Source organism: Ranitomeya variabilis, chromosome 2 (assembly GCF_051348905.1).
Source record: "Ranitomeya variabilis isolate aRanVar5 chromosome 2, aRanVar5.hap1, whole genome shotgun sequence".
NCBI classification, from domain to species: Eukaryota; Metazoa; Chordata; class Amphibia; order Anura; family Dendrobatidae; genus Ranitomeya; species Ranitomeya variabilis.
The window spans coordinates 826,360,226-826,375,825 of NC_135233.1; the positions used below are offsets into that span (position 1 = coordinate 826,360,226).

At 41.8% G+C, this 15,600-nt stretch overlaps 1 protein-coding gene across 1 annotated transcript in view; it reads right to left on the bottom strand.

Moving 5' to 3' along the window:
• Nucleotides 1–10,380: 10,380 nt before the first annotated feature.
• AGPAT5 (1-acylglycerol-3-phosphate O-acyltransferase 5) overlaps nucleotides 10,381–15,600 on the bottom strand; it is a 91,318-nt gene continuing 86,098 nt past the window's right edge. Inside the window, exons 7-8 of the mRNA XM_077290050.1 lie at nucleotides 13,859–13,982; nucleotides 10,381–13,231 (exon numbers count right to left, since the gene is read on the bottom strand). Coding sequence (XP_077146165.1) covers nucleotides 13,006–13,231; nucleotides 13,859–13,982 — 350 coding nt within the window. The 3' untranslated portion in view covers nucleotides 10,381–13,005. The remainder of the gene's footprint in view (nucleotides 13,232–13,858; nucleotides 13,983–15,600) is intronic.

The window sequence follows — 15,600 nt, forward strand, 5'->3', positions numbered from 1 at the left end:
ACATCAGCTATCCTCCAATCCTGTGGCACCAACCCTGTTACAAGAGTATCATCTCAATATCCACGGAAGAATGCCATCTGGCCCATGGATTTATTAATATTTATTAATATTTAGTTTCCTCTGAGGTAGCCAGACTTCTTTTTCAGTAAAACTAATTATATCAGGTGGTGAACTTTGATTTTTGCCTTGTTGAATTATCCCTGCAGCAGTCAGTTCACAGTTGAGCATGGATGGAAAGTGCCTGTATAATATCTCAGGCTTCACTTTGTCCTCTATAATAATCCTATTATTTTTTAAGGAGCTGGTATCATCATTTTTTTTTTCTTTTTGGCATTAATCACACCTGGTTCTGCTTTTCGTTCACTGCATTAAACCTAGTCTGTGAAAAATGGACTGAATGTGGTTTAATAAAGCCTTACTTTTATTGCTTTTTTGAGGTGGGATAAATATTTCTTGTGCAGCAAAGGACATTACAGTCACAGCAAAAATACATAGATTTTTTTTTTTTTATCTTTTCAATAAATGATTTGAGTCTACACCAAATCGCTGCTGTAATCTATTCTTCACACTGTGAAGCTAGAAGGAGTTAAGGTCTGGTTTGGTATAAGATTTTCACTAGAGTCACAAAATCCATTTTTGTGGCAATTCTTGTTGTAGGCTTTTGAGCCAAATACTGGACTAGTGTATATATAAATTTATAAAAAGGTAGTAGTTTTTTATGCTTTTCATTCTATCATTAGTATTGAGTCGCCCACCAGGGCAATGGGGATACTTGGTACCGGGTCCGGTCGCTCTTAAAGGGGATGTCACGGTGGCTACAACCCCGTCCGTGGCCCTGGGCACTCAATTAAAAGGGGAAAAGTCTTTAAAAGGATTATTTAGTAACAAAGCTTATTCGTGATGCCACCTGTGGCTCTCGGTCAGAGGGGAACGATGCTGCTTAAAGGGGTCCTCTGGGGTGATGTTGAAGCAAGATGGTGACGCTTCCCACAGGTGAAGCGGGGTCCCCAGGGCTCCCAAGGTGTGTGGCAGGGATGGTGGGTTGCCGGTAAATAACGGATGATACAGAGTTGCAGTCTCTACCTGGTTTACTGATGGTAACAGGCCTCAGTCTAGGGTACCAGCAACAGGTGCAGAAGCAGTCCAGGCAGCCTGAAAACAAGTAGTAATCTCCCTTGGCAGGTCAGGTTGGGAGCCTTCCTCTATGTACTGGTTCTCTGGTCCCTTGCTACCTGTAGTTTGCTGGCAAGGTGCCCTTTTCTCTCTCCTGTCCTGGGACAGTACCTGCACGGCAGGCAGCTTGAGTTGTACTCTTGGGGGTCTCTGACATGGTGACTCCAGGCTCTATCTGCTGCTGTACCTCAGGTATGGTTTGGGCAATTAACATACAGTCCTATGCCCTCCGATCCTACTGTGGACCTTGCAGTTATCCACAATCTCGGACTCCCGGTGCCCGATTTCTGCGCTCTGGCTCACAGGAAGCTCAATTGCAGCCTCCCTGAGCTCCTAATCACTCCTCTCCCTTCACTGTCTGCTCCAGACTGAACTAACTCTTCCTCCAGACCAGGATGGATATCAGGGAAGTTCCCCTAAAACAGGGTTTTGAGCTCCCCCTTCTGGCCTGGAGTTAGAATATGTTGTGTGTAAGATTTACCTGCCAAAGATCCCACTTGTCTTCAAGCATGGCACTACCCTCCCAGAGAGGAAAGCAGCATCATTGTGGTACCTGAACTCCTGGGGTGACACAGTATCATTTTGGGTATATACAATAGCGTTCAAAATAATGGCAGTGAGTTCAAAAACATGAGTTAACCACAAAATCTTTATACTCGCTTTTTTTTTCCATGCATTGGGAACATTGCAAGCTGTTTTCTAGTTCAAAACATGATGAGAAATGTATAGAATTTTTAACTATTTTACAGAAAATAACAAAAAATGAACATATATTCTATAAAATAGCAGTGTCTGCATTTGTTTTTACAAACTCACAATATGCACTATTTTTGTGGATTTAGCATTCCTGTAAATCACTAACTTAATATTTATTTGTATATCCACAGTTTTTTTTTAGATTTGCTTCACATCTATGTAGCATAGAGTCAACCAACTTCTGGCACCTGTCAACTGTTATTCTAGCCTAGGATGCTTTGACCACATCCCAAAATTTTGGGGCATTTGTTGGCTTTGCCTCAGAAACAAATCGTTGATGTCACTCCACAAGGGTTCTATTGGATTAAGGTTGGACTGGCCACTCCATAAACTCAATTCTATTGGACTGGAACCAAGATTTTGTTTGTTTACTGTTGTGTTTAGGGTTGTTCTCTTGTTGAAACACCTATTTCAAGGGCATATCCTCTTCAGCAGAAGGCAACATGACCTCTTCAAATATTTTAATATATGCAAACTGGTCCATGATCCCTGGTATGCTTTAAATAGGTCCAGCACCACAGTAAGAGAAACATTGCCATATCATGTTGCTTGCACCATCATGCTTCACTGTCTTCAGAGTGCTTGAATGCAGAGTTTGGGGGTCGTCTGACGAATTGTCTGTGGCCCTTGGACCCCACAAAAAGATTTTTACTTTCATCAGTCCAAAAAATGCTTCTCCATTTCTATTTAGGCCAGTTGATGTGTTCTTTGCCAAATTGTATCCACTTCAGTACATTCCTTTTTTTTCCTTTCTTTTTTTTTTTTTTTTTTTTAACAGTAGGACTTTGCGGGGACTTCTTGCTAAGAGATTAGCTTCACACAGGCATCTTCTAACTGTCACAGGTCTCAAATGTAGCTTGAGACTGTCTTTGATCATCCTGGAGCTGATCATTGGCTGCGCCTTTGCCATTTTGGTTATTCTTCCATCCATTAGAATGGTAGTCTTCCATTTTCTTCCAAGTCTCTCTGGTTTGGCTTTCAATTTGAAAGCATTGGAAATCATTTGAGCCTATCATTGTCTACACTTCTTTAAAAGCTTTACCATCTCCAATCAAGTTTTTATTCAAAGTAAGCTCTTCTTCTGAACTTCTGAACAATGTTTTGAACGACCCATATATTTCAGGCTTTCAAGGAGAAATGCATGCACAGCATGTCCTGGCTTCACCCCTAAATAAGGGCCACTTGATTCACACCCGTTTCCTCACAGAATGATTGATCTCACCAATTGAACTCCACACTACTATTAATTTGAACATACTCCTTTTCAATTAATTATTCTAATACATAGACTCAAAACCATGCAGATCATGAATGCTTTGTCTGTTGCTTGTTTTAGAATCTACTGCACCAACTGGTAAATTGTTTGACGTGGTAATATAATTTATACCAAAAACAGTGATTAATCTGGTTATATTGGACTGCTATTATTTTGAACACTACTGTATAACTTATTGATTACATTTTATTCCATCTTTTTGTTCCATGGCTGAATAACATATCTGGAAAAGTTTTTTTACTTTTATTATTTTAAAGCATCAACATGCATTGTAACTAGTACCTTTATTTTATGGTTCACTATTATTAAAAGTGATAACTAATTTATATTTATTTTTCAGGTGCCTCAGTGTGAGATACAGGAATCCATAGGTGGAGTCAACTGTTGCCAGGAGGCTGACACAAAGAATAACTTAAAAAACATCTGTCTCCTTCTCATCTGGCTACACCTGGCTGACAAGCACAAAGTTACTCAGTTTAGTTTATTGTCATCTAGGAGGTAGGGATCCGGCCCTGTTTATGTCTATGGTTTTTCCTGTATTGGGGCTAAGCTTTCTCTCTTTTAGGTCTGGAGAGTACAGTCTGTAGTGGTCAGCAAGATAGCTACACCTAACCTATTAGCATCAAGCTACTCAGTTTAGATTAAAGTCATATAGGAGGAAGGGATCTAGACCTGTTTCTGCCTATACTTTTTCCTGCATTGGGGCCAACCTTTCTTTCTTTTCCCTTTTTTATGTTTCGAGATAAGAGCCTGTAGTTGTCAGTCTATAAGCACTCTCATCTGGATGGCAGGACCACTGTACCTTGACACAGGTATCTAGGTGGACAGTTCTATGACTTTTTGACTATTGCCTGCTTAACCACCAGAGTGGTGCATTGCATAAGCAAGATTAATCCAGAGCTCTCAGGACTATAGAATATAGCATCTTCAGGACAATTATATGTCCCTCAACCTGTTCCTTTTGCGCTAGCTCATTTCCCTATGGCTGCATCTTCCCACTTGCGATGCCGACCCTTAGCAGTTCTGGTCCCCTGTGGTGTGGATCTCTCCCTTGTTGGCCTGCCCACAAGTCTGGTTGACTGCTATGCGACCCTCCTCCACAAACATCTCAACCCCTTCTGAGGCTACACTGCTCCATTACTGTGGGGCTCCTCGTTCTCCAATGGGGCTGGGACTCTAATTCAGTCCCCAAATTAACTTTCAGTCTAACCAGTTACCCCCATTTTTTTCAGCCAATGGTTTTGAGCAGGCTATCTTTCTACCCTCCGACTAGTGCTGTTTTTTTCCTGCATTGCTTTATGGATGCCTGAATCACTGCACACTGACAGCTGTTCACCTTTGCTTCTGCAGCAACCCTCAGCATAGCAGGGTCACCTCTCCAGATCTGGATAGGCTTTCTGCTGGGGGACCGAAGCTAACATAGCTCCAGCTCTGTCTTCTCTTTAGCTGTTTGTTCTCTGTCCCCTATCAAGTCTAACCCTAGAAAAGAGTGTAGTAGCCAGACTACCCCTGGTTATTTTGCTTGCACCCCATGCAAGTGACATTTTTATTCAGGCCAACCCACAGCCACCTGTGCATGTGCATGACAAACTGTCCCTACCTGGGGGCTCTCATTGGCTGGTTGTCTGTCTCCTCTTCTACAAATGCATGACTTTCCACAGTTGACAACACCTAGGTCAGATGGGTTGTCTCCTCAGGTTACAAGACAGTTTACAACTCTCCCACTTGTCTTCCTAGGACTCTACTTCTTGACAGCCATTTTTTCCAGTCCTTCCCTTCTCTTTTTTCAGTCAGGAATTATATCAGTTCCTCCTCGTAAGTGCTTCAGAGGGTTTTACTCGAATCTTTTTGTCATACTGAAGAACAATGGCTTGTCATACTGAAGAACAATGGCTCAGTCCAGCCTAATCTGGAGCTAAGGTTACTAAACAAGAGGGTACAACTGAATCAGGATGGAGTCTCTTTGCCCATCAAAGCCTTCATTGTTCCAAGGGAACTTTTGTCCTTTGTGAATATCCATGATCAGATCTTCACTTTTCTATCGGCCCTGCTGATCAAGAGATTTCTCCATGTTGAGATTTATCAGTTTCTCTTTCAATTAATGGTTCTTCCCTTTGGTTTGGCCATGGCTCCCAGGGTATTCGTGAAGATCTTTGCTGTGGTCATGGATTTTATTCATACCAGGGGGACTGTGGGTATCCCCCTACCTCGATGACATTATTGTCAAGGCTCGTTTTCAAAGAACCTGGAAAGTGTCCAGATTACATTGGACACCATCTCGTTTTGGGTGGGTCATCAAAAGGCCAAATTCAACTCCCAGTTCAGTGATTCATTTTCTTGAGGATATTGTTCAACACAGCTTGGGCAAAAGTCGTTCTTCCAGAAGAAAAGAGAACTATTTTCCAGTCCATCATTTATTCCCTGAAAGGGAAACCATGGTATACCCTCCACTTCTGCACATAAGTGTTGTAAGCAAGATGGTGGCAGCCATCAAGGCAATTCTGTTTGATCAGCTCTACTCCAGGCCCTTGCAGATCACCTTTCTATTTTGTTAAGTCAAGTATGCCCTCTGTCTGAATTGCTTGGTCCTTTTACCGCTCCGGGTCCACCAGTCTCTCAGCAGGTGATTGATTTGGGCCTTGATGCATCAAGGCTGCTCCTTTTTTTCCCATTCATTCGCAGACTCGGATGATGGATGCCAGTCTCCTTAGCTGTGGATAGTTTTCTGACAGTTCACCGTCCAAGTCCATTGGAAGAAGCAGAAGACACTACCCTTCAACCGGCCGGAGGTCAGGGCCAGCCACCTGTTTCTTCTTCACGGACAGCACCTGCTGTTGGGTATGCCCAAGGGGATCAAGTGTGACAATGCCACCGCCATGGCATACATCAATCATCAGGGCAGAAGTCGAAGCTGATCAGTCATGGCAGAAAAGTTGTGGATTCTGGACTGTCAGAGTGAAGAGTTCCATCAATCTTCGCACTTCACATACCCGGAATGGATAACTGGGCTGTGGACTTTTTAAGTTCAGATAGGCTACTCCTCTGGGAGAATTGTCTTTTCATCCGGTCTTTAGCCAGATTTATTATCAGTGGGACCGCTTTGGGCATCTATCTGATGGCATCCAGACTGATAAACAATCCAACGCTCTTGGCCAGGTCTCGCAATCCCCATATGATTGCATCTGATACTTCCTTGTTCTTCATTCTGTTTCTTGTACCTGTGTCAGCCTTTGCCAGTTACCCAGGCTGCTCAAGATGTAAGAGGTTCTCATAATCCTCGCAGCAGACGACTGGCCCAGAAAGTCCAAGTACGTGAACGTTATCAGTCTTGTTGCACAAACCCCATGGGGCCTCCCAGACTGTCCAGATGTTTTCCCAGGGTCCCGTCTTGTACCCAAATACATGGTTGCTCAATGTAACAGTATAGCCATTTAGGTTGCAGTTCTGAAGGCTTGAGACCAGTGGCGTACCGCCAATGGCGGAAGGCCACGTGACTGCTAGGGGTCCTTGAGGGGTGAGGAGGCCTGCCGGAGTCAGACCGCAACGACTGTGCCAGGGGAGAACATACCTCATGTGCAGCTGCTGCATCGGGGCCAGGAGGGTCCAGGGGGCACCTGCAGGGTGGCTAATAATGAGGGCAATTTGGTTTGTTCATCTGGCCCCGAGGCTCCGGGGGGCCCCAGCCAGATTGCCCTCATGTACGGTGGGGCATGGAGATCCCTGCAGCTCCGCTGCCTACAAGAGAAAATGGCACCGGGGCTGCAGTGATCCATCCTGCTTCCTGCCTACGCTACCTGTCTCACACAGCAGTCAGGGGCGTGACTGGATGACATCATTCAGCACCATGGCCACTGTCAGTGAGAGGAAGCTGCCGGCGACTGTGATGCTGTGGCTGCAGGAGTGGGTGCGGAGAGGTAAGAGGTGCTGTCTGCTGTGTGTATAGAGATGAGTGGTGGTGGTATGTGTGTGTTTGTATGTGTGTACATGCGTGGCGCTGAGGGTGAACGTGAAGAGGTGAATGGTGCTGTATGTGTGTGTAGGTGGAGAAGGCAATGATGGGGTGGTGGGGGAGAAAGCAATGATCGGGGTGGGGAGGAGGAAATGATGGAGGTGGTGGAATGGACAATGATGGTGGTGGTGGGGGAGAAGGCAATGATGGAGGTGGTGGAAAGGATAATGATGTTGGTGGTTGAAAGGGCAATAATGGGATGGTGGGGAGGAGGAAATGATGGAGGTGGTGGAATGGGCAATGATGGGGTGGTGGGGGAAAAGACAATGATGGTGGCAGTAGAAAGGACAATGATGGTGGTGGGGAAGAAGGCAATGATTGGGTGGTGGGGGAGAGGGCAATGATGGAGGTGGAGGAAAGGGCAATGATTGGAGTGATGGGGAGAAAGCAACGATTTTAGGTGGTGGAAAGGATAATGATGGGGTGGTGGGAAAAAGGCAATTATGGTAGTGGTGGAAAGGGCAATAAAGGAGTGCTGGGGAGGAGGAAATGATGGAGGTGGTGGAATGGGCAATGATGGGGTGGTAGGGAGAAAGCAATGATTGAGGTGGTGGAAAGGGCAATGGTGGGGGTGCTGGGGGAGAAGGCAATGATGGGGGTGGGGAAGAGGACAATAATGGAGTGCGGGAGAGGACAATGAGGGGTGGGGGATTGGGAAGGGGGATTTATAATGGATTTAGGAACAGGGGGAGGTGGAGGAAGACATTATTATCCCTTGTTTAACAGTCCCTTAGTATATAGTCTACTCGCTTATTATGTATAGCGCCACTCCTCAGTATATAGTTTAGCCACTTTTTTATGAATAGCACAGTCCCATAGTATATAGTGTACTCACTTATGTCTAGCACAGTCCCTTAGTATATAGTGTACTCACTTATTATGTATAACACCATTCTTAGTTACATAGTTTCCTCTTTTATCATGAATAACACCGTCCCTTATTACATTCCATCCTCTCTAGTTATATAACGTGCAGTCCCTTTGTAATATAACTCCTCTGACAGCTCTCCCGTCGCTCTCTGTTCCGAGGCCTTTCTGGTGGGCTTGTTTCCGATACCCTTTTTTCCAAGGTTGGTTTTTACCTTTCACCTCTGAGATTGTTGTTCCTTTTGTATTTATTCGCCCTCACATCGCTGTAGGGTCCTCACACTAGCTGGATGTGTTTAGGGCTGTATGGCGCTGTCTGTCATCACCCATTCAGATGCCTTGTTTGACATTTTAGAGGGCACTTACCCAGGTCTCGTCGACTAAGTCTACTGTTGCTTGCAAAATTCATCTACTATTCTTGGAGGCATATAGGGCTAAGGTCAAAGTGCCCCTTTTTAGGGTAAAGCATTCTGGACTGTACATTACCTGACATCTGTTTTGCAACTCTGTAATGGCACCACTTGGTCATCAGTCCATACTTTTGCATTGGTTTATACAAGTCTGGGCCAAAACGTTCTGCAAGCAGACGCTCGGGTGGCAGCCTAAGAGATTGCAGTTCTTCATTATATTTCTGACTCCAGGGACTGTTTTAGGATATCCCATGGCTTCCAGTCCCCCAATGATGTACCCGAGAAAAGAGGATTTTTTCTGTACTCACTGTAAAATCTTTCTCATAGCCTACATTTGGGGGCAGAGCAGCATCCCTTGTTTTTTCCCTTTGGGCATGCATTTGGTCTTTGCTTTAACAGAGTCATTCTTTTGTTTCTCTTACTGCTTTCTCACTAACTGAGGAGCATGGTGCTGGTAGGATAGGCATAGCCTGCTGGGAGAAGTAGCTGACTGCAAGTTGTTAGTGTCAGTCCCCTGGTGGCAGTAGACTTCACCCATGGTTTCTATGTCCCCCCTAATGAAGGCTCCAAGAAAGTAATTTCATAGATAGTAGTAAAAATACTTTATTACTATTTCTGCAGCAATAAAATCTTTTACATCTTTTTTTTTGGGTAGCCCTAAAGAATAAACTTTTTCTTAAAGTTTATACATTAGGGCCTGTGTGCACTTAGCTTTAACAAAATGGAACTGGAACCTAGCAGACAGAAAATACATACTTTTCAAAGGGATAGATTTACTAGTGAGAAAGTTGTAACATGCACAAACAAAACTCAACATACAGAGGGAATACAGTCTGCAAATACAGTCTTCACAATTCCTGGGACTTCAAGTGGCAATCAAGTGATAGAGGAAATTACCGTTATAAGTTCCGCTCTGACTCCAAACTTTTTGTAGATAAACGACAGGTGTCTTAGAGGGACTATCAAGAACATTTCCCTTGCACATCAAAAGGCAAGAAACTGAAAGGGCATGCGTCAGTATAATCTGGTGCATAGCAAAAAGATGAACCTGTGAGCCAAGCACGTCAATGGAGATTCTAGCCATCTACCTAGTGTATATGGTAATTCATAGATTAACGACTGACACCAGCTATTTGTGATAAAATGTACTTATCAAAAATAGGCACAAATCTGAAGATATTTTTCAACCATAAACACTGCAAAAGTGCTCAAAATTAGCACAAACACTGTGGTTCATGAAGACTTAATGGTTTTGTATTGGTTACCATACAATCTCACATCTGTGTGGCAATTGGTTCTGAGATAGATGTGAATATGCTCTAGATAATGTGTGCGATTTATTTTTGAAAACTCATTTCCAGTGTGCTGGATTTGACCTGCATCAATTTTAGTTCCATGTGTCCGTTTTGAACACCCATGGGGTTCAGTTACTCTCCCGGAAAAAAAAAATACATACAAAAGATTCCAAACTTCTCCTATCAAATAAACAGTTAAAAATAAAAAAATAAAAAAAAGGAAAGCATTCACATAACACACAGATGGCAACCGAGAGCTCTCTGATATTTACACGAATAGGCGATTTTGGTCCGCAAAAAAAGATTAATAGACTTTGACCAATCTGTCCACAACACCCCTCCCAAAATAATAAACGTGGACTTTCCCAAAAACAAGGATGAACGCGTATGTGAATCAATAACGTCTGTCTATTTAATATTTTTGAGCAGGTAGTAAGGTGAGATACTAGAAACTTACCAAAAACAGCAATTCTGCACAATGGCTGCATTTCTGCAGGTCCAAATCTCTTTCGAGTGTGAGTTTCTAACAATTGGCAACTATGTCACACAAAAACACACGGTATAATAGTAACATGAGGAACGCAACTGGTAATATTAAAGGTAGATTTTTATTTTATTTTTTTTTACTTGGCAACACAGCACAGAAACTTTACATTAGGTAATGGGCATTTTATATAAACACAAAATAATTATGAATGAGCATGATGTAATAGTGATACACTTTAATATATATCCTTTTAAACAAATGCATTGTTAAAACTAATATTTGGCAACAGAATGTATTAAATGTGATAAAGAACAGAAGTGCAATCTGCATTTTTTCTACAGAATTCATTATTCCCGACACATGAAAAAGTCTAAGTGCCCACAAAGGCTGGATGTAGTGGAGACATCAAAGAGCCAGAAAGCTCTGGGGCCCTTGGTTATCTAGACAAACAACTTTTACTAATATATCTTCCTCCCACACATTCAAAAAAAATCTGTCAAGTGTCAGCTCAACATGGGTGAAACATGGCTCCCACAATGAATTAGAAATCATGTTTTTCCAGAGTAAATTTCACAAAGAGTCAAATGATACGTAAAAAGCAATGCACCAAATTTTTCTGAGAAACAAGTTTAAAAGAAAGCCAATGAAAACTGCTTATTTCAAGTAAACTTGTAATAAAGGACAAAGCATCTGTCTCCACATTGGAGACAGAAGAGGGTGACAAAGGAGCAAACACGTAACGCGGCTTAAACAAGGGGGAAATGTCCATAGTGCTCCATTATCAGATGGAGGAGGAAGAAACGTCCTTTTGTCCTCACGTCTTCCTGGAGGTATGGGATAGCATTAGTAGACTACGCTATTCCATACCAGAGTCCAGAAAAAAGGTTATAGAAGTTTGCACGTTGCTGAATCAGTTATTACATACAGGAGATACCAATACATAGAGGCAGAAGTTTACAATGGGTAACTGGGGAATGTCAGCAACTATGTCATCAAAAAAAAGGAAAGAACAAAGCTGAACACAAACTATCCTTTAACCTTCAGCCAAATACAAAAAACCCACTTCCATAAAATGTAAGTAAATATTGTCTAAGCCACAGTTGTACCTACAAATTGTCGCTGCCCGACTCTTGCTGCAACAAGCTGATGGACCCTTGCAAAAGAGGGCGACATGGAATGAAACCTTGATGTAAATGCTGATTATTCTACCATAACCGGAGAGAATGATCTATTCCTGGTCTACGTAATGGTTAACTACATATCTATAGCTAAAGATCTGGATATTTACTGCTTGATCGTGCTTACAAATTAAATACTCACCCACCCAGTAACCATGAATTTCATTAAATTATATTCATTTTTATTAAATTTAATATTTAAACTTCAAGGAATAAATTATACAGACTATAAGAATTGTTAATTTAATGTATGCAATCAATGTCTCTCTGATTGTTAAGCATTATATGCAAAAAGGCCATAAACAAAACAGAACGTAAAAAAAAGGCACAAGCATCGATGGGGGATGATGACTCCATATTTCTCTACAGCATCGGCCAGCAGTAAGGCATAGCACCATATCGGACGGTATTGCTTAAACCCATGACACACACTACCAAACAATACTGCATTACTTCATTCATTGCAATTTTTAGAAATGGCAGAATGCTTCCATTGACATGATTGAGCAAAGCAAGGTGTAAAATAGAATGCAAAAAGCCTATAAAATGACAGCGGTTAGAGATGTAACACAGAAGAAAACAAACACGTTTTCTGTTCGTGCAGATGCTAGCACCACAAATTGCTTTTCAATTGTGTTAGACTGAAAATTCACCAAAATCTTCAAAAAAAAAAAAAGGCGTATTGGGCCTTTTAAGAACACTGCTGCTCTGCAACGTTCCTCTAGTTACGTACTAGAATATCCTACAATAACGAAAGCTTTTTATCAGAAATTAATACTAAGCAAGAGTTGCTAAGGTTTAAGAATCCCTCAACTGCATGTCCACAGGGGTCAGAGACATAGCAGATTACTATAATAATGGAGTTATTGATCAGATTTTACAAATCTCATCCAAAGCAGAGAAAATCTGCTGCATAAATTGGGCAGTGCTGTAGAAGTGACATCTGCCGCTTGTCAATTTATGGCTCACATTTCCACTGCAGACTTCATCCTTTGCAATGTAGATGCTGAAAACTATAGAAAATCCACAAAATGCAGCTGAAATGTCTCATGTGGTAACACCATAAATGTACATATGGGGGAAAATGTATTAGAAGAAGAGACCAAGATGTAATTACAGAAGTCAATCTGTCACCTGTACAGGCATACAATGGCCACATAGTAAAATATGGTGGATAGGCAAAGTCTCCCAACCACCAGGGTTCTTGGCTGACGGTACAAGGCCAACCATACCACTAACATCATGGCAGGGTTAGTCATTGGCACATGTGTGGCTAGCATTAATGGATGTTGCATTCAATAAAATGGTGCTCGGGTTAATGGTAAGCATCTATGTTGATAAAGTTAAGGATGGGTTATAACAATAGGTATTTTGCTGAACTTTGGGACACGAACAAATTATCTCCGCAAATTGCAATTGAGATTAGACACATTTCCAGCACTCTTACATTCTACCGATTTTAATGTAGTCATGAATAAGGCAGATCATACAAGGTGTTCGGTTCTGGACAAAAGATTTGGTATAATGTGCAACTGGTAAAGACTAAAGGTCCGTTTAGGCTTTGATGCTGACCCAAAGGCAGCCAATTAAAGTTCCATATATCCAAGTGTTCATGTAAACTTTCCTCCCAGTTTCTGTGCAAAGCATGCCAGCTGTTATACCAGTCAAAATGAACAAGGATGGAACAGTTTTCTTCAAGCTGAGCTTTGCAATGTCACCTTGTCCAGGAAATTTATTACGTTTTTCAGGATCCGTAGCTTCATAAAACTCTGTAAGTAACCTAGCAATACGGCAAAAAAAATAGATGATTAGATTTTCTTACGGGAACTATATATTCTACCTGGGAGGGGAGTAAAATGTTGATCAATGAAATATGTATGGTTTAAGTGCAAACAGCCTTAAGAGGCCACAAATGCAAAGAACAAATGAGTTCTGATAGCAGACCATGCTTTCAATCAGATGTTTTAAAACAAATGATCTCTGATAGGAAAATACTTAAGGATGTAGTCCAGGCATAATAGTTATGAGCCATCCATAAAATAGGTACTCTATACCATAAAAATCAGGGTCTGACACCCGGCACCCCCGCAGATCAGCTGTAATCAGCGTAAGGAACTGAACATTACATCTCTGCGCATTATGTAGAGGTCACTCCCAAATACTGCAGATCAGTTTTTGTTGAAGAGAATAGTAGCTGATCTGCAGTCCCTGGCAGCGGCTGTTACACAATAAATGGAGGTTTATAGTTCAAGGTTGGTTCACCGTTTATACCTGGCTAGTGCAAGTTAATCAATGGGGGCGGGAGGGTAACCATTATATATGTCTAGACAATCATTTAACGTGTACAATTAGTCCATACTAAATCTGACATGTAAACCAATTTATGTATCCCAATTGATTTACATACCTATCTTTAATCTCAAAGCGTTCATGAAGCCATCTCCTCATGAAGGACTGCTCTGTTGGTATATCCTGAATATCGATACGATCCACATTTATGTGAATTTTTGGACATTCCTTGCAAAGAAAGTCTGCAGACATAATAAAATAATATTAGAAAATAATATTAGACTGAGAGAAGAAAAGAAAGAACAAATAGAAAGGTCTATCGCTGAATTCAAGGACATGTATCTCACACTTCACCAGTATTATAATAAAGACATTAAAACAATTGATAAATGAGACCATATCCTTAGGTAGGTGTAACTAAAAACAGAAGTCTCATTCGAAGAAAGAAATTACATGGAAAAGTTATACTATAAATAATATACCGTAAAAGTTATGTAGACAAACAAGAAGCTAGATAATTATAATAAAGCATTTGCTGTGAAGAAAGTTTAATGTCTGTTTTATATTAAACCCTCCTATCTCTAGGGGAAGTAATTTAGGGCCCATGCCAGTCACCCCAGTTTGGGAACAAATATTGGCCAATACGGTCCATAGAAAAACTGCTAATGGGAAAAGGTCACTTATTTTAACTAGCATCTAACAAGTAATAGTGGGATAATTCTTAAAAAAAAACAAAAAAACTTCATAATATACTTAATATAATATACAAAATTCTCTTATGTTACTGAGCTGCTCCTGCTATAATCTGATCAAAGCACAGAGTTCAGAGATTTCCGGTCTGTGCTGTGATCGGAAGGTATTCTGCCAGTTACGCACAGCCCTTCAGGCAGGAGATGGGCTTCAATGAGCAGCTCACAGTATACTCTAAATGGCAATGACATAGGGAGGAATGGGCAAGAAGAAGCCACAGAAGCAGTGCAGGCTGCTCAGATCTATCAGGTATATGACTCATTGGTCCCCTACAGCTAGTTTGGAGACAATGTCAGAAAATATCCTTCGTTGTACAATAAAGCTGGGAATGCTGGAGTGTCTCAGGGTAGTGTATACCATGTGAAATCTGTGAGAATTGTTAAAGAAATTATGCAGCAATTTATCCATCTTGAGACTTCATAAGAGTCTCAGGATGGTGTTTTGTAGATGGAATGGCTAGGCACTGATGGTGGGAGTGTGAGAGCTGTTGGGCAGATATAGATCTGGTAGAGAAGTCAGACAGCACTGCCTCTAGGAAATGTTGTCTAGATTAAAGATGTGCGAACATGTTCAGAAAACGTTCGCCAATCTCAAATTCGGCACGAACATAGCACATGCGCATTCAAGTTCACTTTCACAAGCATTTTTACTCAAAGTCGGTCACCGTTCGGTAAATCATTGCTACTCCACTAATGCTTTTGTTATTACTTTGGCTAGGATAGTGGTGCTGTATGATGAGCGGGGAAGGATAAGTTTGATGAGGGGAGGGTGTGTGTCTAGGTCAGAGGAGCATGTGGAGAGCTTAAAGCAGCAGCTTTTCTTCCCTTAACTTTATGTGTGTTGCTACAGACAACCAATCAGGGTGCAGAAACCATCCATAACGTCATGACACAAGGTCTTCTGTGATTGGTTGCCGAAGTAACATGTCCCTGGTCATATAAAAAGCGGACATCTTGTTTTGCAGGCGCCATTTGCTCAATGTCACAGTGAAGAGAGTTCTTGCGCTAGTGCTGCTGCTGAAAGTGAACTTATCCTGTGTGAAATCTATCTTCCGGCATCGAAGTAGATGCAAAAACTGTGTGGCAGTCTCCCGAAGCCCCATTAGCTACT